General features: G+C 40.4%; 1 protein-coding gene across 4 annotated transcripts in view; it reads left to right on the top strand.

Annotated features, from left to right (window-relative positions):
* Positions 1–25,234, top strand: part of ZZZ3 (zinc finger ZZ-type containing 3) — a 73,950-nt gene extending 48,716 nt beyond the window's left edge. For all 4 annotated transcript variants that reach the window (XM_020794673.3, XM_072997815.2, XM_020794672.3 and 1 more), the window contains exons 3-12: positions 502–640; positions 2,855–3,002; positions 3,080–3,195; positions 6,498–6,569; positions 7,134–7,235; positions 8,063–8,158; positions 17,781–17,933; positions 21,218–21,352; positions 23,181–23,281; positions 23,898–25,234. In XM_020794673.3, coding sequence (XP_020650332.1) covers positions 502–640; positions 2,855–3,002; positions 3,080–3,195; positions 6,498–6,569; positions 7,134–7,235; positions 8,063–8,158; positions 17,781–17,933; positions 21,218–21,352; positions 23,181–23,281; positions 23,898–24,042 — 1,207 coding nt within the window. In that variant the 3' untranslated portion in view covers positions 24,043–25,234. The remainder of the gene's footprint in view (positions 1–501; positions 641–2,854; positions 3,003–3,079; positions 3,196–6,497; positions 6,570–7,133; positions 7,236–8,062; positions 8,159–17,780; positions 17,934–21,217; positions 21,353–23,180; positions 23,282–23,897) is intronic.
* Positions 25,235–27,080: the final 1,846 nt, after the last annotated feature.

Here is a 27,080-nt window from a genome sequence, read left to right as displayed (position 1 = left end):
TACTCCAATATGTGTGCAGTGGCATAAATCATAATAACTAATTGCTGCTAACTAAGAGTGGCAACTTGTATTCAGACTCGTTACCTGAGAATAGGATTCTGTTTAGTCGTTTAGGCAGCTTATTCAGTATTTAATACATTGAAGTTATATTTATAGTGGTAGATAGATAGAAACATACTGTGTAGCAAGAATGAAAGCTATGTTTTGGAGGCTTATTCAGCATCCAGTTTCTTCTCATTGTCATCTGTGTGTTTTAAACTAAATTGTAGCTTTTGTTTACAAAGCATTCGTTGCTACTCTTCATTTAGTGGCAAGGAACTTTTGAGACTGACACCGTTTTATTTTTAACAATTATTTGTAATATGTACGTTCTTGTTAAAATAAAATGCTTTGCTTAACTCCTTCAGAGAAGTGTTTTGGGTGCTGAGGTTTTGTTCTGTCTTTTTTGCTCTGGTCACTGAATAGAAACTTGTAGTGAGTTGTTTCCCTTTGTCTCTGTAGTTATCAGAGACTATTACAGACGATTGCGGTACTCGAGGCTCAGCGTACTCAAGCAGTTCAAGATCTTGAGAGTTTAGGCAGACACCAGAGAGAAGCACTGAAAGATCCCATTGGATTTGTGGAAAGTCTTCAAAAGAAGGTATTGCAGTGGGAAATATTAAGCACTGTGGAGATACCATTGATAATTAATAATTCATCTCCTGCAGAAAAATAGTATAGAGTGAGATTTAGTTGGGAAGGTCTGTCTAGGACCAAGGCCATTGGATTTGCTTGAATCTGTCATTTTCTCTTCCTGCTTCTCAAATGCATTGTTCGTTCAAGCCTTTGTTTACAAAGATTTCTTTTTAGGGTTCTCTTAGTTAATGCCTGTCAGAGCCTCATGGGTGTGATAGGTACAAAGAATTCTACTTGCTTTAATTCTGCTTCCTCCAATTTCATCCCACTTGGGGCTATTTGTGAATATAGCCTAGGTCCTCCTGGATTTACAGGTAATCAGGACCTGGGATGGCAGCTTAATTTGCTGTATGTTCAGTTATTAAGGAATATCACACTGGCTGTAGCAGTCACCAATGTGAATGACAAGGCAGAGCTGGCTAGTTCTCTAGATGTAATGCTTCTTCTTTACTTAGCAGTGGTACCTTTAGTAGTTACTAGAGTTCATCACACATAAAAAGGCAGTCCTTGTACTTGGGGGGAAAAGAATGTGTGGAGTCCTTGAAGATCACAGCTTATGATCACACATTCAGTTACAGGTGACATTGAAACAGCGTGGTAGCACATCAGTTTTAAGTGTATGCCTGCCCATTCACCCATTTTTCTTCTGTCCTGTTGTCCCAGGACAGACACTTTCATCCTTAACTAGGCCTTTCGTACAAGCATGCGGGCATAAAGAAAGCCTATTTGCATTATTCCTAGTAGGAAATTAATAACCAGCATGTAAGCATCATATTCATAGAAAGGAACTGCTTTTCACTGTTCCTCACTGACAGATGCAGTTTCCAAAGAAGTAGCTATGTTAGTCTGTACAAACATATCAAGACAAAAGCAAAAAAATAAAAAATACAGTGGCATCTTAAAGACGAACTACTGCAATCACACCTCTGTTCATGAGGTTCAGTCCCAAACCTCAGCTCAAGGTTCACTCAGCCTTCCATCCTTCTGAGGTTAGTAAATTGAGTACCCAGCTTGCCGGAGGGGAGGAGTAGTGTGCAGCCTGCATAATTAAATGTAAACCACCTTGATAGTGCTTCAAGCGCTATGAGATAATATATATACAGCACACTTTTCTTTATATTTCAGTATGAGCTTTCATTGATATGTTGGAAGAAATGAATGTATCAACAAAAGCTCATAAGAAAATTCAGCAGTGCCACTGCGTTTTGTTTTATTTTTGCTTTTGACTGAAGGATGACTGAATAGGAGATGGATCTGATGCTTATCCTGATTTGCTGCCACATTGTTTCATTGCCCCCCCCCTTCCAGCTGAATGTATGACTGGGACTCTAACTAAAGCTGTATGTCATTGGCAGTTAAGTTACTTTTTCAGTTTTACTGAAAGAGTTTGAATATTGCAATACTGAAACCTACCACTTGAGTGTGCCAGTCCAGTACTGGGAAATTAAGAATGCTAATTTCTGGTCAGTCCATAGATCTCTGTTTAGAAAATACCGACTAAAATCTTGTTGCACAGTTATGCAAAGAGAGTAACTTTTGGAAGCAAGTTGGCTGCAAATTAAGAAATGTGCATATGTGACTTGCATGTTGAGTCACATGGCTTGGCATGCAACAAATAAGGTTGATAGGTATTTCTTAAATTACAGCAGTTCACCTCTAAAAGTTATGCTTTTTGTGTAATTGTGCAACATGATTTAAACCATTGTGGTGCTAAAGAAAGTCCATTAAGTGAGTGTGTTGGAGGGTGTGGAGTGGGATAGCCACATGTATTCTGATCATCATTTCTTTAATTGATGATGTTTATGTTCAGGTATGCCATATTCTACAAATGTATTTCCTGGTCTCTTTCTAATCTCTTTGTTATGATATATTTTCCCACAAAGATGATGGAAAACATATTTTTAAATAGTTAAAAAGGTAGCCAAAAGAGATTCAAATGTGAGAATTTGGCTGCATTTTAAAAATATATAACTTCCTAGAAATAATTATTTTCTGTTCTCCTAAATAATTTATATGCTCTGCTGTGTATTACTCTTGGATGAGTTCCTTTAAGATATAGTGGAAATTTAGTGAGACATGGCTTGATATTACCTTGCAATAGTTGTGCAGTTATGTGACTCATTATTATGAGATGTTGCTTTCCCTGTGTTAATTTCTCCACTTAATTTACTTCTTTTAGGTTGATGTGGGGCTTCCAAAGCCACAGAGAGTGGTCAAACTGCCAGAGATCTCTTGGGACCAATATACCACAAGCCTTGGGAATTTTGAGAGAGAATTCAGAAACCGAAAGCGTAACAGTAGACGAGTTAAGCTTATTTTTGATAAAGGTAAGCAAATAAACAAATTGGTTATAGGAGGAATAGTCAAATTCAGTGCAGTAATTATTTTCTATTAATTTTGTTAGGTTTACCTACAAGACCAAAAAGCCCACTGGATTCCAGAAAGGATGGAGAGCCTACTTCATATTCTGTTTTGCCTTTTAGTGATTGTCCTGAAGCTTCAACAAGCAATCGTCCACAGGTAGTTGTAACCAAAAATAAAGCAGAAGTCGTGTTCAGAATTTTACAAAAGAATTTTGGATATAACAAAATTCTTTGTCTAAATGATTGAGCCCCACGTTCTTGACATAATGATCCCTAAAGCAGCTTACAATACTCAGTAGTAGACATACAACCCAACAGTCCTTAGTTTCTGAGCTAATAGAATACTCTAAAAATTGGAGTCTCAGACTGGCATTTGTAGCAGGGTAGATTTGAATTAAATAAAATTAAGTTAAATCACGATTTAAATTTTAAAATTTTCATTTTTTAAAATGATTTGAATTGTGGTTTAAATTGCTTTATTCGGTGGGTAAATCATTGATTTTTATCCACCCTTATTTGGAGCAAAGTGTTCTTTCTGGCATAAAGCAGAGAAACATGCTGTTCTTTCTTCATGCAGTAGAAAGGGCTAATAAATGGTTTCCCAATTCCCTTGAGGGCTGAGGGTTGCAGAATTCTTTGCTGGCCCTTCATTTCCTGGCCAGTAGCAGAACATCACATATGCTGCTCTTTAGCTCTACAGTCTCAGAACAACTCGAATGATTTAGTCTTTAAATATCTGCCTATCCCAGTTCTTCTTTGAGTTGCTTATAGCAAAGTCTAACAGACTGCCAGGAGATGTTCTGACGATTATTGGCTTCACCTCTGCACTCATACAGACACCAGCGGACACAGGTAACATCAAGGGTATATATGACAGTATCAAGTAGGCTTTAGGTCCAATACAGAAGAAATCTGCTCCTTTAAGTCTGCTACAGACGTTATCATCCAGAACTAAGCACAGCAGATGGAACGCTGGGTGCAGCACTACTCAGAGCTATACTCCAGAGAGAATGCAGTAACCGAACAGGCATTAAATAACATCGAGTGCCTGCCTGTCTTGGAAGAGTTGAAGAGCGAACCAACTTTAGCAGAAATAAAAGCGACTTTGGATTTCCTTGCTCCCAGCAAGGCACCTAGGAAGGATAACATTCCTGCTGAAATGCTGTAAAGAGATTATCACCGCCAAGCTGTATGAAATCTTTTGTCTTTTCTGGAGGGAAAGTGGAGTACCACAGGACATGAAAGATGCAAACATCATCACATTGTATAAGAACAAAGGAGACAGGGACGACTGCAATAACTACCGTGACATCTCTCTTCTCAGCATTGTAGGGAAGCTGCCTGACCGAGTTGTGCTGAAGAGACTCCAGGTCCTTGCAGACAGAGTCTATCCAGAATCACAGTGTGGATTTCGGGCTAATAGATCCACCATTGACATAGTATTTTCCCTCAGACAGTTGCAGGAGAAATGTAGGGAACAACAGCTGCTCTTTGTGGCCTTCACAGATCTTACAAATGCCTTTGATTTGGTTAGCAGGGACGGCCTTTTAAAAATACTTCCCAAGATTGGATGTCCACCTCGACTCCTTAACATCATTTCATGAGAAAATGAGGGCACTGTAGTTTTTGATGGCTCAATATCAGATCCCTTTGGCATCTGAAGCGGAGTGAAACAGGGCTGTGTCCTCGCGCCAACTCTGTTTGGGATCTTTTTTACTGTCACGCTGAAGCACGCTTTTAGAACTGCAACAGAAGGTGTCTATCTCCAGACTAGATCAGATGGAAAGCTCTTTAATCTCTCTAGATTGAGAACGAAGACTAAAGCCCATCTGAAATGTATGCAGGACTTCCTTTTCACCAGTGATGCAGCTGTTGTTGCCCATTCTGCTGAAGACCTCCAGCAGCTTATGAATCGTTTTAGTAAGGCCTGCCAAGATTTTGGATTAACAATCAGCCTGAAGAAAAGGGTGTGGACTCAACTCCCTCTATTACCATCTCTACACAAGAACTGGAGTTTGTTCATTATTTCGTGTATCTTGGCTCAACGATCTCTGACACTCGGTCTCTAGATGTCGAGCTGGATAAACACATTGGCAAAGCAGCTACCATGTTCTCTAGACTCACAAAGAGTGTATGGCTTAATAAGAAGCTGACGGCATATACAGTGGTGCCCCGTATAGCGAGGTCAATCCGTTCCGGATTAACCTTCGCTATGCGAAAACATCGCTGTACGGGGCAGGAAAAGCCTATTGGAACGCATTAAACTTAGTTTAATGCGTTCCAATAGGCGCCCAAACTTACCCCTCCAGCGATGTTTTTGCGGTCCGGCGGCCATTTTGGAGCCGCCAATCAGCTGATCGGCAGCTCCAAAATGGCCGCCGGATGACCCGAAATGGCCCCCGTCAGTGTTTTCGCGCCCTCCCCTTGCTTACCGAGGTCGCGAAAACGCTGCGGGGGGCCATTTCGGGTCATCCGTGGCCATTTTGGAACCGCCGATCAGCTGATCGGCGGCTCCAAAATGGCCGCTGGACACCCCAATCGTCGCAAAGCGAGTGCGGCGATTGGGGCAGCTCCGTATAGCGATCCCCAAAAAGGGATCGCTATACGGATTCTTCGTTGTACGGTGCGCTCGTTAAGCGAGGCACCACTGTACCAAGATCCAGATCTATAGAGCCTGTGTCCCGAGTACACTCCTGTGCTGCAGTGAGTCCTGGACCCTTTGTGCACAGCAGGAGAGGAAGTTGAACACATTCCATATGCGTTGTCTCTGACGTATCACCTAGCAGGACAAAGTTCCAAATAGTGTTGTTCTAGAATGAGCTGGAATTTTTAGTATGTATACATTACTGAAACAGCAACATCTACATTGGCTTGGGCATATTGTGAAAATGGCTGATGATCAGATTCCAGAAGATCTCCTGTATGGAGAATTAATGTAAGGAAAGCGCCCCAGAGGGAGACCACAGCTGTGATACAAGGAGATCTGCAAGCGGGATCTGAAGACCTTAACAGATGGGAAACTTTGACATCTAAGCGTTCAGCCTGGAGGCAGGTGGTGCAGCACGGCCTCTCCCAATTTGAAGAGACACGTGTTCAGCAGGCTGAGGCAAAGAGGCAGTCTCAAAAGCAGCAAAACCAGGGAGCTGGACAGGGGACAGATTGTATCTCTCTTCAGTGTGGAAGGGATTGTCACTCTCAAATTGGCCTTCTCAGCCACACTAGATGCTGTTCCAAGTCCTCTATTCAGAGCATGTTACCATAGTCTCTTGAGACTGAAGGGTGCCTACACCATCCCAGTTCTTACTATAGATAATTTTAATATGATAAAATACTAGCTGATTTGCCTCATGATTCATTGAAGGATAAATTGTGAAACAATTTAATCATTTTTATTTGAGTGAAATCCAGTTACAGCAACTCACCAAAACTTGCATATTGTTTTATGCTGTATTTAAACAGATGATAAGAGGACGGCTTTGTGATGAGACCAAACCTGAAACTTTTAACCAGCTGTGGACTGTAGAAGAACAGGTAAGGGAAAATTAGCCAAACACAAGAAAGAGAGAATATGTATTTGTCTGTCCCCCCCCCCCCGGGTATCTCTGTGTGTCTATATATAGCATGTATATATAGGGCAAAATCCTGTTGCATAAAGTTACGCCAGCATAAACTGAATCCGGTGCAAGACGTAATTAATTTAAACTAATTGAAAGCTTCCTGTCCAACCCCCTTTTCAGGTTTTCAGGCTGCTTAGGCTCCCTTTTGACCCCGGGGAAGTCTTTAATGGTGAAAAATAGCCACTGGTCACTGATGATAGTCCCAGTCCCATCAGTGGCAATTCAGCCATGACTCCCCAGGATGAAAGGGAGCCCTAAGGAAAACCTGAAAGGAGTTAGGGTTTAAATTAGTTTAAACTTATGAGTTTAAATTATTTCTGTCACTGGATCTGGTTTATACCAGCATAATTTTACACAAGAGGATTTTGCCCATTATTTAACTATACAGTGTTCATTCATCTGAGTTTTGCATTGTACATTTAAAAAACTTATGTGAAAGATGGATATTTGTTTCTGATTTTCTTTGTAATTATTTCAGAAAAAGCTTGAACAATTATTGTTGAAGTATCCACCAGAAGAAGTAGAATCTCGGCGATGGCAGAAAATTGCTGATGAACTGGGAAACAGAACTGCAAAGCAGGTAATGGAAATGTGTGTTTTCCTCTCTTTTTTTGGTATAATCCAATCAATAGATCTGACTGCTAAGCAAAATAACATATGGAATATTCTAGCTAGTGAACTGATGGTCACTGTCTCATCCGTACTCCACCTGTATCTTCACTGGGGCCTTCTTGCTCAATTCTGTTGTATTTATCACAAGGTTATCTCAGATATGGCTTTTGAAAAGGGTTGGTGTAGCAGCTAGATATATTGGTTTGGAGGCAGTGGAGCTTTTTTGTTGTTCCTGATTTCTACTTGATTTCCTTTAAACCAGAAAGAAAAATATAATACCTGTGCAACTTTTTATTACTTTCAATTTTCATAGAACATACAAGTATGGATTTTTTACTTATACTGTTGATTTGTTTAAAGCACCAGCAATATTTACTAGGTTTTATTGGGCATAAAAATGACATTGCTCTTAACACAGATTTCAGCCAAAGTTAGCGGGCTGGAGTAGTAGTTGGAGTTTGCCAAGTGGACAAAAAGGGAAAGCTCTTTTAATGAAATTAGTCTTAAAGGAAGGATTAGAAGAGGAGAGTGAAGTGTCCTTGTGTACAGAGAGGAGAACATTGCTTTAAGCATAAGGAACAGCGTGACAGCTCAGGGATGTATGAGTGATTAATTAATTTCCAATGTAAATATCATCTGCTAAATCTCTATTAATAGTTTAGCGTAGCACCATGAGATGTTATCCTTGCATATTTATACCTTTTTGATGGAAATGATAAGTTTTTAGACACAGATTTTAATGTTTAGAGATTGTTTGTGTGAGATAAATATAACTTATTTTTCCTTTTCTTTCAGGTTGCCAGCAGGGTGCAGAAGTATTTCATAAAACTGACTAAAGCTGGCATTCCTGTTCCAGGCAGAACTCCAAACTTATATTTGTACTCCAAAAAGGTAAACTACAAGACTTCATATTTGTTTTGGCATTCAGATTCAGATACAGTTGTGAAAAGCAAGATGATCTACCAGCACTAAGACTTGTTTTTATTTGTATAGTAATAATAATCTGTTAGCATGGCTGTTTTTTATAAAATGAGAATCTTCTTGTGAGTTTTTATTATGCCAGGATAATTTCATTGACTATTTTAGTCTTTATAAGCTTGTATATGAATGAAAGACCTACACATGCTGTAACAGTTATCCAGAACCAATACATTCTTAGTCACACTACACTGCTTGCTTGCCCTAAGGTGGGTGAACCCAGGAGAGTCTGTTGTGGGTTAGGACTGTGGAACCAGCCTGATAATGTGCATCCCAGCACCCCAGACTTCTCAGAATAGACAGTGCCTCCAGGGAGTCAAAAAATCCACAAGGCACTTAGGTTCATTATGTCCTCCTTGCACGGCAGAGCTACCACTACACTCACAGAGGTACCAAAACTCCAAGTAGCTGATCAGTTCAAGACCTTTAATTAGTGTCATAAGCCCTTGAGCCAAAAAAACCAGATGGTTGAGGAAGCTTTTATATTTTGTTTAAGACAGCAGAAAGACAAGATGTTTCAGAAAGGAATTGGATCAAAAAAGATAATTGAGACAAAGCTAAAGCAATCAGTAAAACACACAAGACAATTAAAAAAAGCTAAAGTGATCTATCACACATTGTGTAGAGCCAATATAGTTCTGAAGCATTCACAGAGTGCATTCTTTACAGCAAGGCATAGCAGGACAGCAACTGAGCATAGCATCACCAGAGAGGTAAACCGGGCCACTTAAAGTAACTTTTGAACTTCTTTCAAATGTCCTGTTATAGACCCTTCCAAATGGTCCACCGATCAGACTTTGAGTTCCCTCAAATGTTCAGCAAAATGAGAGCATTTTCTGTCCCCCTTCCTTCATACTGATTAAATAATTTCCTGATTAGTGTGGTACTAGGGAAACATCTGGCTTGGCTAAGAAGGCTTCTTTCAAAGCTGCAGGTGTTGCCCCCTCCTTGTAACCGGGGGGGGGGGCACTTACTGTTAAAATTCTCAGGTAGTTTTTATCAGGCTTTCACAGAGAATTCTGATTTTCCAAAATGGATTCCATGTTTCCCAATTTCTGAGTTTCTTCACACCTGGAAACATTATTTGATTTTTCCTTTGCATGATTGGGAAAACAAGCCACAGTTAACTTTATAAGATATTCTTTACACCCTAATTCAGTTATAAAAACATGAATAGTTTTGTCATGAGTGGTTATGTCATCCATATGCTTCCTTGATTCTTACTTATGCAAGCTTATAAGTGCAACCAAAGGTGGTTTGGTTCATTTGGTGGTCAAAATGGTGTTATTGGTTTTTTTTTCTTTAAATAAGGTATTTGTTCCATCCTGCCTCACAATGGCAGTAGGTTGTCCCTTTTTGAACAGAAGAGTTTTGGCACTCCACATTTTAAAATAATTATTTGGAAGTGTCAGTGGTTTCACCATGAAGTAACAATTTCAAGCAAGTTTTAGAGACTTACCGGTAATTCTATTTGCTCCCAGATGGAACTGCTTATCTGGATCCATCTAAATCTGGATTTATGCCTGGCTTTAGGACTAAAATGTTGTTGGCACCTTGTGTAGATTACCTTTTCTGGGAGAGAAACAGGGAAGTTTGTGATTGGAACTATCAGTGTTTCCCATACAATTGAATATTGTATTTTCTTGGGCCACTTGGTGGTTGGCAGTAGATTGTTTTGTGGTGGCTCTATTTTTTTCTTACGGATAGTTTCAGAAGGAGTTACTGAGGGATTCATCCTAGCCCGTTGTCTGTAAGCCTGTGGGATTTCACAGCGCTTAATTTTTACCTCTGTGCTTTTCAACTTCTATGCCAGTGTCAGGCAGCTCTTGCCACTGGCATATTGGATATGCCCTGCCACCATTTCTGTGCTGCCAGAGTCAGATTTACCACATAGTATTAGGTAGCATGGCATGTGGGGAGTATCTGCCTTGTTTCCCAGCAAATTCATGCCGCTCATAGCCTGCTAGAACTGTTTCCACTGGGAAAGAAGGAGCACATTCCCTGTTCTCAGTGGAAATATAGTGGTTGTGGAAGCAGCACTACAGTGGTGCCTCGCTAGACAATGTTAATCCGTTCCATTGAAATCGCTGTCTTGTGAAAATATCATCTAGCGAAAAGCGTTTCCCCATTGGAATGGATTAAAACCCATTTAATGCGTTCCAATGGGGGGAAATAGTCATCGTCCAGTGAAAATCGCCCATTTTGCGAAGCGCCGATCAGCTGTTTAAATCGCTGTCTTGCGAAGCATTGGTCCCGAAAACACCTGTTTTGCGAAGATCGCCCATAGGGAAGCCATTTTGCGAAGCCGCTGATCAGCTGTAAAAATCATCATCTTGCGAAAAAACGGTCTGCGAAGCACAGACCAAATCATCGTCCAGCGAAATTCCCCATAGGAAAAACCGAATCGCTATAGCAATCACAAAAAGTAGCGTCTAGCGTAAAAACTGTTTTGCATGGTAATCGTCTTGCGAGGTACCACTGTACTGGGAACCCAATGGGTAGTACATATGGCTTGTGGTCTGTATATTGCCCACATCTTCTATAAATGAAACTACAGTGGTGCCTCGCATAGCGATTGCTTCGTATAACGATGAAATCGCTTTGCGATGAAGATTTTGCGATCGCTTTTGCGATCACTTTCCGATGTTCCCTATGGAGGAATTTCACTTTGCGAGGATCGGTTCCCTGCTTGGGGAACCGATCATGGCAAAGCAATGCTTTTTAAACAGCTGATCGGCGCCGCATGCTCCCCCCCAGAGCTCTTGCATAAATAGGGGATGGTGAGAGGGGGGGAGCGGGGACGCTCTGGATTGGCGCCTTGGGAGGAGGGAGGGAAGGAGGGGCGAAGGGCCTGGCCCTGATCCCCACGTGCACCCCTGGGGCACCAAGCCAGAGAACAGTCGCGGCAGGAGGCGCTGCAAAGGAGGAGGTGCCCGCCGGGGACTGGGATCAGGGCGGCAGCGGCTGGACGGGGGTCGGCGTGCCAGAGACCCCCTCCTCGCCCCGTCTGTGCCCCACCAAGGAGACTGGGCGTCCGGGCTGGCGGTGGGTGGTGCGCCCATTCCCGCCCCGGGCGGCTGCCTGCCTCCAAGCGCCATCCAAGGAGGCTGGGTGTCTCCCAGGCTGGCTGGCTGGCTGGCGAGCAGCAGGTGGATGGCGCACCTCTTCCCGCCCTGGGCGGCTGCCTGCCTCCGAGCGCCATCCAAGGAGGCTGGGTGTCTCCTGGGCTGGCTGGCTGGTGAGCAGCAGGTGGGTGGCGTGCCCCTTCGCGCCCGGGACGGCTGCCTGCCTCCGAGCGCCATCCAAGGAGGCCGGGTGTCTCCCAGGCTGGCTGGCGAGCGGTGGGTGGCTGGCGCGCCCCTCCCCGCCCGGGACGGCTGCCTGCCTCCGAGCCCACCGCTCGCCGTCCAAGGAGGCTGGGTGTCTCCCGGGCTGGCTGATGAGTGGCGGGTGGGTGGCGCCCCTTCCCACCCCAGGTGGCTGCCTGCCTCCAAGCCCGCCACTCGCCGTCCAAGGAGGCCGGGTGTCTCCCGGGCTGGTTGGCTGGCTGGCTGGCAAGCAGCGGGTGGGTGGCACACCTCTTCCCGCCCTGGGCGGCTGCCTGCCTCCGAGCCCTCGCTTGCCAGAGAAAGACCCTCCGGCCCGTCCATCTGCACCCTGGGACAGCCCCGCCAAGGAGGTCAGGCGTAGTCCGGGGCTGGCTGGCTGGCTGGCAGTGCTTTGCCATGATCGGTTGTGGGGAACCGATCATTGCAAAGCAATGCTTTTTTAACAGCTGATCGGCAGTTTCAAAATGGCCGCCCGCTGTTTTCTGGGACGGATTCCTCGCTTAACAGGCAGCGAAAATGGCCCCGCTATGGAGGATCTTTGCTGAACGGTGAGTTTGAAGCCCATAGGAACACATTAATCGTGTTTTAATGCGTTTCTACGGGCTTTTTTGTTCCGCATAGCGGCAAATCCATATAGCGACGATTTTTCCGGAATGGATTATCGACGCTATGCAGGGCACCACTGTACTGGGAACAGAGAGTGTGTTCCAACTGTATCATGATAATTCAACACTCTAACATAATTTAGAGTTTAGACATCTAGGACAGTGTTGACCTTGAAAGCGTTAGGAGAGGGAGAGTAGTAAGTGTGTCATCCCTTCTCTTTACATGACAGATTTGAAAAGGAGATCCTCTTCTTTATGAGGAAAAGGTGATCCCTGAGATCAAAACATTCCTTCTGTATATTTAAGCATATTTTGTGCCTACTCAGAAGTACGTCTCACTGAGTTTCTTACTAAGAAAAGTGCAGAATTGCCATAGTTTTTAAATAAGTTATTTTGTTTAGTATCTTGATGTGTTTTCAGAAAGTCACAAAGAAGTTTGCAATTTCACAGTTTGTCCTGTGAGCAGATTTAAATTTGAAACTTGATTAAAAGTTTCTTGGCTATTAAAATAATTAAATGATGAATAATTAAATGATGAATGATGAATTTAAGAGCTTTGTTTAAATCAATTCCATCAGTAGTTTTATTTGTGCATTTTTACAACAGGAGTGTGATGTTCTCTCTTTGGTTGGAGTAGGCCTCCAATATTGGCTTATCTTCTGCTACCACAACGAGCAACAGAGTGACCTAAATTACTTTTCCTGCCTTCCTTTAGGATAGAATTTAATGCTTTAACACTTGTCTTATATAATTTTTGTTCTCATATATTTCTCTTACCAGTTGTAATTATTTCTTTCCTCCTTCCTGATTTAATTTCTTTATCCTTTGTTCCTGTGTGTCTCTGCAGAAAACATCCTCTTGTCTTCCTTAGTGTTATCTTTTCAGTCTTACTGTAGAAATGATTTAACGGGGAAACATGCCTCTAAATCTGAAAACAAAGAATAAAATAGTCATGATAATGTCACAAGAAACCAAATAAAAATTCATTTCAATAAAGATGTGCATGGTTTCCTGTTACGGGTATCAGTAGTGTAGATATTCATGTGACTGGCAGATACCTTGCCATGATTCCTGGAAGCCTTTACATGCCAGCCACTGTCCCATCAGAACAAACTGGTAGTAAAACAGTGCTATTGAGTATGGAGTTGCAGCACAATGCAGAAGGATGTAGAACATAGGTTCCCAAACTTTTTTGCCCCGTAGAACTTGCTGACTTACTTGTTTTTCGTAGACCGTGCCCGTATAGCTCAGTAGTGAGAAATGACAAAAATTGTCAATCCCATTTACAACACCCCGACATTTACCATAAAATTTTACCAATAATATTATGAACTTACACATGAATGTAGCACACCACAATGCAGATAGTACATAGTACTTAATTAAATAACATTATGAAATATTATGTACACAGAATCTGTTGTAATTACGGATCCCCTAAATATTTATTATGATCTGCCTAAAGGGATCTGCTCACATAGACCCTTATTTACATCTCGTGCACCCCTAATTTTTTTTTCTCTGACGTGGACGCCCTGCAAGTCAAAATCAACCCCTGGGGGTTCATATAGACCACTTTGGGAAACTATGATGTAGAGTAACAATTCTAGTTGAATTCCTTTCACTTTCACATGAAAATGAAGTACAGTCTTGATACTGTGCCTTTCTGACTGTGACCATCAGATGGCAACAGGAACCAGAGAATTCCATTCTAACTGCTCTCATCAGCTCAAAAAGATTGTGCTTCCTAATTGCTCTGCTGAGTTCATCTAGAACTCTGTCAATTAGGTTGTTGCTATTTGCTTATTAAGCTGGAACCTTAGGCATCCCTTTATTACATTAGAGGAGGGGTTTCTGTAGAAAAAAAAAGCATATAAGCTGTAATCAACAGCTTGAATGGTGAGTTATAACAATAAAATAAGAACACACATTCTGAATGGTGCATGCAAGAGGCCCTTGCTCTTTCGATTATTCATTTTTACCATAACAACGATAAAAAGAAACTGGAGTAGAATTCGTGTTTCCAATTCTGTTTAGCAAGGCAGCACTTCTCAATTCCTCAGAAAAGTTGACTGCTCATTCCCCAGACGTATGTCTTGTGCTGCTGTTAAGCACTCCACCAACTCATCATAAATCCTTGCTGAATCAGGAACCAGAAGAGGATAATGAATTGTTGGATACCATACAGGATCTCAGTCACCACTCTGTGCATTTCTTACAACTCCACTCAGCAAGGAAAGCAGACTGATCAAATTCTCCTGGAATGATGTGGACAATTCCAAAAAGCCAAAGGCTGCGCACAACTTTTCAAGGAAGACTGTGATCTAGTAGGACCAAAGTCTTGCAGAATTGCTTCTGACACCATTTGCAAGGCATAAGAGGATTTTTTTGAACAAAAAGTTTTTTAAAAAAATGCTGAGTTGTAGAAACATGATAGGGTTTACAATGAGGCCACTGGGGACTTAGAAGCTATGCTGTATCAACCCATGTCTTCAATGAACTATGCAGATTCAAACTATTGAATAATGATAATGATGTGCCTTTGTTTTCTAAAGCCACATAATTTTAAGTATATAGCCTATGCTGCAGACAAGATGTAGGGATATATGTATGTTCTTCATGGTCTCTCTGATTCGCCGTAATGGGTTGCCCTGCTCCTGCACAGATGTCCTTGGAATCTTCCAGAGCTAGAAAGTTTTTAGCACCACCCTAACACCCAGCATTTGCTCCTTCATCCAAAAGTTAATTCTCAATTCCATTTTGCCTGCTGCTGAAGTGGCACTTCATTGGTCATCTAGAGCACTGGTTCTTAACCTTTGTTACTCAGATGTTTTTGGACTGCGACTCCCAGAAGCCTTCACCATCAGCTCTGCTGGCTGAGGTTTCTGGGAGTTGCAGTTCAAAAACACTTGAGTAACAAAGGTTAAGAACCACTGATCTAGAGCAGATCTGGGCAAAGTGCATCCCACAGACCACATACAGCCAGAGAGCTGCTCTTGTCCAGCCTGCCATTTGTCTCTCCTGTCCGGCCCACCCGTTGCCGCTGAGTGAGCCAGAGCTCACAGTTCAGATTTTTCACGTGGCCTCCTATAGAAATTAATTGCCCACCCTTGATCTAGAGTCTACTTACCTCAAGTTTGTTGAATAGTTTTTTTCCCTGTTAGCCCAGTTGTTTACTAATTTAAACCCCCTAACACACACACAGACACATACACACTTTTTGTTGCATATTTTTAAAATAATACACTATTTGTTGTTCATTTCCTGACCTTTTATGGCATCTATGATCCTGTTAAAAAGTGTGACACCTGCAAAAATAAGATCCCTCTAACAGGGAAACACTCTTTAAGTGCCTCTAGTGTCTAGGAGAGGGACACCAGACACAGTTCTGCTAAATTTTAAAAATTTACAAAGTTTTCCATAAAGAACAGGCAGTCCAGACTCAAATTATTTCCTTGGGGAGAGGTCACTCCAAATGATCAACACTTTCTCAAAGAAAATTCCAAAACCATCCATCTCAATCTGTAAATTTTGTTCTAAATTCGTGTTCAGGGACCAATGGGCAGGCCAGTGCCACACACTATTTAATTCCACAGACAGCAGCAATATCACAACAGTCACCACCTAAAGATATGACCTCAACAACATCCAATTCAAAACCCAACACCTTAGCTTTTGGATAAACCACAACCGAAGAAAGCAAAAAACATATCCAAGCCAGGAAAACAGCCTTTGTTGGTAGTGGTCCCCCCCCCTCCTGACTCCAGAACCTTCCATCTCAAAGGCGAAGCACCAAGAAGAACTTCACATCACTTTCCCAGCATCTCTCCACTTCTAACATACTTGCCAGCTTGGAATCCTTTGACTCAGTTGTCAGAATGTGAGCCTGTATCCACGCAGACCCCAAAGAATAAGAAGCATTCCCAGAGACAACAAGCCAGTAAGCAAAGTGTTGCAACCTGCTCCCAATCATTGTCATCGGATTCAGAGGCACAACACCCATTGGTGTCAGGGTCTCAACTAAATATGCCAACTCTAGTTCCATTTAGGCATGTGCCAACAGGGGAGAATTTCTACCCACGCCCTTATTTTATGTTGCCCTGCATTAATATTATGTGGATGCAGAATGGCTGTTTCCTTCACCATACCCTGGTATGCAGAGGGTGCACAAAATGGGACACTTGGTCTCATATCGAGGCACAATGCCAAGCCTCCCATATACACAGTATCAGCCTTCTCAGCATGGAAAACAGCAGCCATTTGTACAGAAGTCCCTGGAGCCTCACCAGCACATGACCCAGAAACATGCCTGCTCAGCATCAAAGTCCTTGTCCAGCTCCAAGTTAAGAGCAACCCTCTACTATACAGACAAGATCAAAGGCTTTTTTGAAATCTCCTTGATTGACATCATAAATCTGAAGTCAAGGCAACCTGAGATCAGGCTACATCAAACTCTGACTTGGAACAACCATTTGTAGAAAAAGCAAGACCACAGTCACTGACGTCAAAAATGCTTTTGACATCAACAAAATCAAAGGCTACTGATTCAAGGAAACCTAAATGAACCAATCAGTTCTTGATTCCAAGAGTCTCACAGTGTTGACATACAAATGGTTCCAGTGGTAAAAGCTTTAAGAAGGCACTTATGGAGATTTCACTTTCTTTCAGCTCTGATATACCGACTCTGAAAGCCCTGAAGTCTCTGGAATTGGCATCAAATTGCAAGATTCTCAGCGATTGCTCCCAAAATCTACATCACATAATGGATGTTGCTCTGGGAGCCAGCACACAGCATTCTGTAGGGAAAAGATAAAAACCCAGGAAAAAACCCAACTAAAACTGTAACTCACCTGTGGCACATTTTTAACATAAGGTTCAGTACTCCAAAGACAAACAGACTTCCAGTCCCAGAGTCAATATATTTTTCTGCCTGCCTAGATGTGGTAGTAGGGAGTGCACATCGCATGCTCAGGTGTTTCCATCATGCCCAAATAGAGAAAAGTATTTGCTTGTTTTAAGAATTCTTTCTTTTTCTTTCTTTCTTTCTTTTTTTGGTATGATGCAAGCATCCAAGCCACACCCCAGTTAATCCATCAACTGGCACATATAGTCAAAGATTTGTCAACTTGAATGTTAAGGGAGAGAGGATCCAATATAATAATAATAATAATAATAATAATATATAATATATAATATATAATTTATTGTCATTGTAAGTATATACACAGTATACCCATACAACGAAATTCACAGACACCAAATGGATTTCTCTGGTAATGCCATCTTGATCCAGAGATACAGCTGTTACTGCAAAAGACAAACCTTTTCAAGAAATGCCAATTATTCACATTTATATTATTTAATCAGCCTTTCTGAATGAGTGAGAGAAGAACCATTATTTAAATATAACTTGTTTCATAATACTTTGGCACAATGTAGAGAATATCCTTAATTTGAAAATTAGAAACTGTGTGCAGTTTTTTTTTTTTTAAAAGAAGCCGTTAAAAAAGTAATCCAGTTTTGTGATGGTTTACCAATGGTATGATCCTGATTTTCTATTAACATCATCTAACTGATAGTTTCCTTTCGTTTCTGTTGCAGTCCTCCGGTAGACGGCAACATCCTCTGAACAAACATCTTTTCAAGCCCTCAACTTTCATGACATCTCATGAACCTCCTGTATATATGGATGAAGATGATGACAGATCCAGTTTTCACAGTCATATGGCTAATGCAGCAGATGAGGAACCATCGGTGTGTTTTTTAACTGTAAATAGATATTGAAAATAAGGTGTACATGGTTACGCTTAAAATACATGGAAGCTCAAAAAGAATCTGTGTAGGTAACAGAAGTAGGTTCTTCAGCATGAAATGAAGTGATTCTGTGTGCTGCAATTTTTGGGTAACTTTTCCCCCCTGCAGCATTTACCTAACAGCCAATTCAGTCCCTTGAAAGTACAGTGAAAAGGGCTGAAGAGCAGGTGGGACATCAGTGTAGACAGTGTTCAGCTAGATAGATCAATGATGTCACTGTGTAAGTCAGTTTTATGTGACAGAGCTTAAAAGTTTCTATGTGTTAACAACGTGATGCTTTATTTTGGCTTGGATCCCAGCCATCATTTCTAGCAGGATGATAGGAACAGCTGGCTTTTCTTGTAGGTTACAAAAACAGCCTAAGAGCATTAGCAGCTTAGGGTTTTGCTGCAGAGCTGCTAGCAGAGCAGCATTGGAATTTTGTTCCAGTAGCAAAGTTCAGTCTAAAGCAAAAATAAACATATACTCCTATAGCAGCCCTAACTCAGCTGCAGAGTGAAATACCTGCTGTATGATGATTAAAGTCTGCTACCAGGTGAAAGGATGAAAGTATAGATTAGTACAAGCCTGATCATTAGTGTTCAGTTGTCTTTTTATCCTAGCAGTCCCTGTCTTCAAAAAATACTTTATTTGGATTCTGGTGTAATTCTAATACTGTTTGTTAATATTTAATGTTTATGCATTCTTTGTGGTAAACTGAGTTACTTGGTGGTTGGAAAAATCTGAATTAGGCAGTACTGTACTATAAACTGGAAACTTTGTTTTGTGCTGGGTGCATCTGTGTTATGTGTTATGTTTTTTTTTCTTCTTGAGAGAGTTGAGCTTCCAAGACATAAATGTATTTTTGACATGTAACTCAGTCTGGTAACCTACATATCAGTTCATGAGAACATTCTAACAATTATGGGCATTTTCTGTTTACTGCATGTGGTAAACCCTGATTAAGGGTAACCCCTGATTAAGAAGAATGGAGGCCAGGTGCAAATTCTGATGCAGCAAGCAATTTAATTTTAATTTTTTATTTTTATTTATTTATTTTTGTATGTGTGGTTAACTTTAGTCAAGTCACTATCTCACTTTCCTCTTCTCTGTGATTTTTTTGAAAAGAGACATGTCTCAGATAATGACTAATCAGATTAGATGAATTTCTTTGCTCAATTACTATATCATTTGTGTTTTATTCCAAACATAATGATGAACATTTCTTTTTAGAAAATTGTGTAGCTGTTTTATGTGAGCTAAATGTTTGTTGGCTGTTCTTTTTGTTTTGTTTTTGTTGGGGTTCTTTAGTTTATCATTTTGCTGTATACTGCATTTTCTCTCAGTTACAAGCTTACTAGTTATTAAAACCTCACAAAAATTATATTAAAATCGTACTAAACATATGTTAAAATAAACATTGCATTATAGAATTTCAGCACAGTTTAAAGATATATAGCATCCCTTATTCAAACTCCTTCTTAAGTACCCAATGTTGTTCCTAAGAGCCTGCCTGATGAGAAAGGTCATTGTTTGCTAGGATAACAGGGAGGTGGTCAACCTAGCCTTCCTTTACAGAGTTGGATAGCCTGAGAGCAGCAGCCAGAAAGGGGCCTCTCTTGCATCCTCACCAAAATTGCTTCTGAACAGAGAAATGAATTCTGGAAGTGTGCATGCAGAAGGTTTTTTTTAAATTATTTGTTCCTATTACTCATTTATTTATTGGGGGGGGCAGAGTAGACGATGCGATAGTCCACCTCTGTGGCCAAGCAGTGTATTTTTGATAAAGAGAAAAGATGGGTGGGAAAGCAGCAGGGCGTATGTCTCCTGGGTAGACTGAAGTAAGAGAAATACTTTTGCACACTAATTATGCATTATAAGCATCAGTAAAAGCACATTAGATATTCAGATATGTCTATTGATACCAGTTATAACAATGTTGAGAGAATGTACATTTAAAGAGTGATGAAGAACCAAGTAATTCATTGCTGAGTTGCAGGTGCAGACATTTTATTCTAGGATAAGTTCATCCCATCTTACAAGAAATTTCCGTCTGTCTTCTCAGGACTTGGAAGAGGCTTATAAAGTCTTCTCCCATTTTATCCTTGCAATAACCCTCTGAGGTGGGGTTAAAGTGACTGATGTAAAATCACACATGATTGTTTGGTAGGACTTGTTCCAGTTTCTCCCTACTTGTATTCAGTATTCTTAGTCACACTGTTGGGGAAAATCCTCTCCCCTGGCTTGTCGTATGGCAATGGGAATTGCATGATTGATTGCACAACTGAATGAGATAATTGCCTATTGCCAGGTGTAACGCCTTGCACATTTATGTGGGCTTCAGAAACTAAAAATTTGTCCTGTTTCCTTTATCTTTTTTACACTAGATGTAGTGGTCAGACTTAGCCTTTTAATTGTAGAATTGATTAATTGACTCATTTGGGGGGGGGGGTGTTGTGAGAATATTTCCATTCTTTAGTTCTTTCTAATTTTTGTTCTCAATGTTCAGAAAAATGCCAAAATTACATTTATATAAATTACATGCCCCCCCCCCCCAGTCAGTATGAAGTCACACATAGAAAGGGAAGTGGTGAACATCGTTTCATCCCATGCTTGAATTCGAAGTGGAAAAGCTTTTCTTTTCTGAAGCTGACATTTGCTGTGGGTAGAAATAATCTATTGGTGTCATGGGATTTCCTTGCAGATAGCATCTTTAGAAAAAGGAATTTTCTTGGAAACTAAGCACATAAGGCAAAAGTTAAATATTCATCCTGGCCTCCTCTAACCTTGACAGTTGTTATCAGCATCTGCTTGTCCCATGGAGCTATCCATATTTATTTTTAAAGAAACATGCACATTAAATGCCAACAAATATTTAATATGTGTGGTTTGGCTCAGTTCTTCTGCTTATGGATAGTTGTCCATCTTGTCACCCAAAAATCCTAAGAAACTTTCCTTGAGTTGCCTGAAAACTGCAACCTCCACAGAACCATGAGATATGCTCACCATATTTACTATACATTCATTGCTGTACCACATAATGACAAAATATATGCTAATGGCTGTTTCACTGCATTTTTAAGGTAAATAAATTACTTGCTGTAAAATACCTGCCTTTAATCATCTGGCAATGGATTTTTATTATTATAATTATGTTATTAATTTATGACTTTCCTGACATCCTTCCCCCCCATGCTGTTTCTGTAACTTTCCAAATTAAATTTCTCTCACCCTTTTTTTAACAGGATGAAGAAAGTATTCCTGTAGCATATCGAGATTTACCAGAATACAAAGAGTTGCTTGAACTAAAAAAGCTGAAGAAGCAGAAACTGCTGCATATGCATGCAGAAAGTGGCTTTGTACAGCACATAGGCTTTAAGGTTAGTAAAGATACACAAGGCCATATCTTTTGTCAGCTAGATGGTGCATTCACTGGAATGTGAAGTCCTTCGCCGACATGTTTGTGATATACAATGGTGCCTCGCTTAACGATTGCGTCGTTTAGCGATGAATTCGCATAACGATGTGGTTTTTTAGAAAATAATATGCACCGTATAACGATGTTTCCTATGGGCGATTTTCGCTTAGCGAAGTTTGGGACCATGCTTCGCATAACGAATGCGATTTTAGGTCCCCTACTTCACTTAACGATGTTTCTTTTTTCAATTAAAAAAGTGTCTTAGAAGGGTCAAAAACGGTTCTAAATGCTTGGATTCGTTAGAGGACCCCCTAAGTCATGTGCAAACCTGATTTGGCTTTGAACTGACTTTTCATTAATTTATGGTGAATTGTTTTTTTTCAGCCCATAGGAACCAATGGACCTGTCAAAATCTGACAGCTCCATGCTTTCCTATGGGGGAGAAAACAATCCACCATAAATTAACGAAAGTTCAGATCAAAGCCAAATCAGGTTTGCACACGACTTAGGGGGTCCTTTAACGAAGCCAAGCATTTAGAACAGTTGCTGAGTCTTCATTAATTTTTTGTGAATTTTTTCTTCCCCCATAGGAAATAATGGAGCTGTCAGATTTTGACAGCTGTCAAAAGTTGGGGGGAAAAAATTCACAAAAAATTAACGAAAAGTCAGATCAAAGCCAAATTAACTTGTGCATCCGTTTTAGAGGGTGCAGAAGCTAATCCAAGCATTTAAAACCATTTTTGACCCTTTTATGACACACTTAATTTTGCAAAAATTGACTTCGCAAAGCCATTGAAATGTATTGAGTCAGCTTCAATACATTCCAATGGAGGAAACATTGTATCGTTTAACGATGTTTCCTATGGGTTTTTTCGCTTAAGGATGGCAATCGGTGCCTATTGGAATGGATTAACCGGTTTCCAATGCATTCCTATGGAAAATGGTGTTTCGCATAACGATGTTTCACATAACTTTTTTTTTGAACCAATTAAAATCGTTATGCGAGGCACCACTGTATTTGCCATTCATGGAGTGTTTCAGTGAGGCCTCAGAGAGAAATTGGAAGGCATATGCCTTCCTTAATTTCCAAGCCAATGAATACTATTTTTCTCCTCTAAAAAATAAGATTTCATTTACATATATTCAGACTGCAGTCCTATTCAAACCTGGGAATAAGCCCCCTTGAAGTCAGTGGGACTTATTTCTGAATATAGATCCATTTCAGTCTGGCTTCAGGCATGGGTACAGAACAAATAGCTTTGGTTGCCTAGGTGGGTGGCCTACACCGGGAACTGGGCAGGGGAGTGTGTCCCTGTTCTCTTGGTGGTTTCCAATACCATTGACCATGGTATCCTTCTAGGGTACTTTTCTGGAATAGGTCTTGTAGGTACTGTTTTACAGTGGTTCTGATCCTTCCTGGATGGCCAAACTTAAAAGGTAGAGTGGGGGAATCCTGTTCAACACCCTGGCCATTAGTTTTTGCTGTACCTCGGGACTCAGTCCTGTGCCCTATTTGTTAAAGATCTACATGAAATTGCTGGGAGAGGTGATCTGGAGTTTTGGGGTTTGGTGCTATCAGTATGCTGATTACACCCAACACTGTCTTTTTTCCCCATCTGATTCCAAGAAAATGTTCTGTGCTTAGACTGAGGGCTAAGAGAATTCAAGAGAATTCATTTAATCTAATTTTCTAGCGGCAGTGTTGTCTCTGTATACTGACTTTATGGACTTGGTATTTTGGAGATTGCTTTTGGAAAACCCTTTGAGCTCTCTGCTGAATTTGTTTTCAGTGTGATAACTGTGGAGCCAATCCCATTCAAGGCATTCGGTGGCACTGCCGAGACTGCCCTCCAGAAATGTCTTTGGATTTATGCGATTCTTGTTCTGACTGGTAAGCAGATGCCTTGGTGGCAATTATACACCATTTTGTTGTATTTTTGAAAAGTGTTTGGTTTGTGTATGTTTTGAGAGCCTGGGTGGTACCGTGTATGGAATGATGAATTGGGACTTGGGAGATGTGGATTCAAATTCCTGCTTGGCAATAGAAACTCAATAGCTCACATACTTCAAAGACACTGCTAGAGTCTCTGTAAATCAAATGCAATAAACTCTTCTCTGGGGTCACTGTGATTCACATACATGTGTTCTTGTTGCCTGCACAATCGATCCTCAGAATGTTCCTCAGCTGAAAAACCTTTACTCCCTTTCCAGAGCACATGCCCTGATAACAATACGGCCTTTCTCATACCTCTAGCACTAGGTTTGAAATGCGTCTTAAAATGTTACATGACTACTTGGGTCTAAAAAGTAATCTCTTTGGTAAAGCAGTTGCTCTTATATATGTAGCAGGAAAGCACTTTGCTAGAAAACAAAAGCTGAGGTGTTAAGAATTTATGAATGTAAGACTGATTCTTTGCCCCTGAATTTTCATATATACTGTATTCACAGAGTCGTGTAAAGAACATTCATCATACATGGCAAATAATGCTTCTTTTCTCTTTTTTTAGCCTACATGAAACAGACATTCACAAGGAGAATCACCAATTAGAACCTGTATATAGAGCAGAGACATTCTTAGACAGAGACTACTGCATGTCCCAAGGCCCCAGTTATAATTACCTTGACCCCAACTACTTTCCTGCGAACAGATGACATGGGAAGCAAGCCTGCAACCTGAAGCTTAGTATCGTCTTTGAAAATGCAGCGGCGGCACTGCTGTTGATGCTCTGCCCACCTTGGAATAATATTTGCTTTCCCAGGAATGTCATTTGCAGCATGAGAGCTTTCCAGGTGCCCTCAACGAAACACTGCTCTCTGGTGTGTTATGATATTAAATTGCTGAACAGAAGTTGACCATTCCTAGTGTTCAGCAAGCTTTACTGAGGTGATTTTTCTTTTCACTGTGTTGGTCTCTTTAAAAAAAAAAAAGATAGTGAATCTAAAGAGAGGAGTTTAAAAAGTGTGGCCAGATATGAAAGCACACATTAAAGATGGGCAATTCCAAAGGCAAAGAGAACTTGGCTGTTGTGAAATGTGGAGGTGATGAAATGATTACATTCAAAGGAGTTTTGTAGTTTGCAGTTTTGTTGTGAAACTAGTTTTCAGTACAGGAACTGACTTCTTTAGGCAAAGTTTTAACCTTTGACAGTGTTTTGCTTCTAGAATATTCTTCAAAAACAATCACTGTTCCTGTGATGGTCAGTAATAGGCCTTTGAGCTGCTTAATCACATTGACTTTTTTTAAAACCCTTTCCTCTTCTTTTTTATCACAGTAAACTTTTATTTAGCAACAGTGAAGCACTACAGGGGGCAACTGTGGCATTGCTTCCTTAACCAGCTCACGGTGTGTGAATATTATAAAATTGTCACGCAGATATATTTTTAAATGTAATGTTATATAAGATGACCATGTGATGTGTACAAAAATATGGTGAAAAGTGCCAGTGGTAGTAACTGTGTAAAGTCTCCAATACCCAACATTAACTCTTATAAAGTAAGATACACAGCCTTCTGCCTCTGTATTTGGAGTTGTTAATGCAACTCATTAAAGAAAACTGCCTAATATAAATCATATATGGTAATAATTTTCCTCTTTTGTAGTATGCACAAGATCCATGAAAGATTGTATTTTTATTACTATTTAAACAAGTAATTAAATTTAGCCTGAGCAGTGAGCAAGGGTTCACATGCATTCTTTTATACTGCTGGATTTTGTTGTGCATCATTTAAAACATTTTGTATGTTTCTTCTTATCTGTGTATACAGTATGTTCTTAAATAATGTTCATTTGTCAGGAGAACTGTGAGAAATAAACTATGTGGATACAGTCTGTTTATATATAGAATGCTTACTGTGACTTCTTTCTGAGGAGGTTTGACTTTTGAACCAACATTACAAATTGAGAATACCATGTAGTTCATAGATGAAGAAGGTGCCTGAGCCTCCTAAAGGGCTAAGTGTCCTAGCTGTCATCATCCAGATGTCTTAACTCAGTCCCTTCCAAGGAAATGCTCCAACGCCCTGAGACTAACACATCCCCCCTGTTCAGAACCTTATGTGTACTCCAAATAGCACAGGGGCTTTTTGCGTGTTGTGCTATGCTGTTCACTCTGATTAAGGAAAGATGTGCTTACACAGAGCTCTTTTGACATGAACAATGTAGCATTTGTGGCATTACTGTGGGTTTCCGTATCTTTAAGATACCACTGGATCAGAGCAATTAGATGGAGGATATTAATTAAAATTTCTTGTGTAGGATTGATCATGATGCACGCTTTCAGGCTGCTCTTTAAAACAGTTCCTTCCCCACCCTTGCCCACAGAACAAATGAGAAAAGCATTTGGTACGCTTTCCTAATCTACAAAGAGCAATGATTTAAAAGCTTTGTAATATTTGCTATATATTATTAGCTAATATATCATTTTGACATGTATAACTTGTGATCCAGAAATGCCGATTATTTTTACTGTAGTAGATTTTTCATTGCTTAAACAAAAACTTGAATTTTCATAGTGACTTAGAATAATATGTTTAACTTAAACTGTGGCAGTAAGTAACTAACAAGGAATTGGCTGGTGCATTTCATGGCAGCATTAATTTCAGTTTAATCAGTGTTAATTTTCAGTGTTTGTTTTAGGTGTAATCACTTTTTGTTAGAGTAGTTTAAGCATTTTTAATATATTGGGTAGATGATACGGTATCATTTCCTAAATGGCTGAGCAGTATAATACATCGTCTGTAAGCATATCTCATCCTTTGAGAAATTTAATAAACCAAAATGTATATAACATGAAATAATACACCTGATGTATTTTACTTTTCTCTTTAATGAAAGCAAAAACTTGACTCCTCTGGAAAGGAAAAACAACTAATCATGTAAAAAAAGAAGGCTTACTTTCCTGTTACTCAGATTGTTTGTCTCATTAGCCCAGATATTTCTTCATACTGTAAAGTTTATAAAGTTTATAATCATTTGACACGTGATATGGGCACAATGTACCTTTCATTTACTACCACCTTCAACACTTAGAGAAGAAATGCTCTCTCTATGCCTCTGCAGTTTGAGAAGTACTTCCATAAGCAAAGTGGACAGCTAAACCTTTCCTAATGCCCTAGGTCTCAGTAATTATGTGGCAAACTCAAGGAACTATCCCATGGCAAGAAAAAATGGTTTCTAATTTCATCTCAGGTCTATTGGTTAGCCTGTTGTATTAACCAAATGTTTGGTTTCTTTGTGACATTTTCATCTCATCTCTGGTTAAAGAGTTTACTACTTGGGTCCTGCCCCAGATATGATATACCTGTTAAATAGGTGTGCAGTCCTATCTCAGATACTGAAATTCTGCCGTCAGCTGCTGATTACACCTTTTACTGCTATCCAGAGGTAACATACATACTATGAGACTTTATGAAAGATAAAACGAAACTTAACAATATAGTTTATCCATGATTTCTAAAAGCTCCTGGTCCTTTCCCCAAACTTTTCATCAACTGAGGAATTATTAACTCTAGATCAGGCTTGTCCAACCCGCGGCCCAGTTCAGCTCGTAATGCGGCCCAGTGCAATTTTTTATTTTTAAAGAAATTCCAAAGTTTCAAGATACACTGCCGGCACTTGTGGCCGGAATGTGGCCGGGGCATGTCACAACAGTAGAGGGGGAGAGAGGGAAGGAAGGAGTGGGAGGGTAGGG

The sequence above is a fragment of the Pogona vitticeps genome, chromosome 4, assembly GCF_051106095.1.
Source record: "Pogona vitticeps strain Pit_001003342236 chromosome 4, PviZW2.1, whole genome shotgun sequence".
Classification (NCBI taxonomy): domain Eukaryota; kingdom Metazoa; phylum Chordata; class Lepidosauria; order Squamata; family Agamidae; genus Pogona; species Pogona vitticeps.
This window is presented reverse-complemented; position numbering and strand designations above follow the sequence as displayed.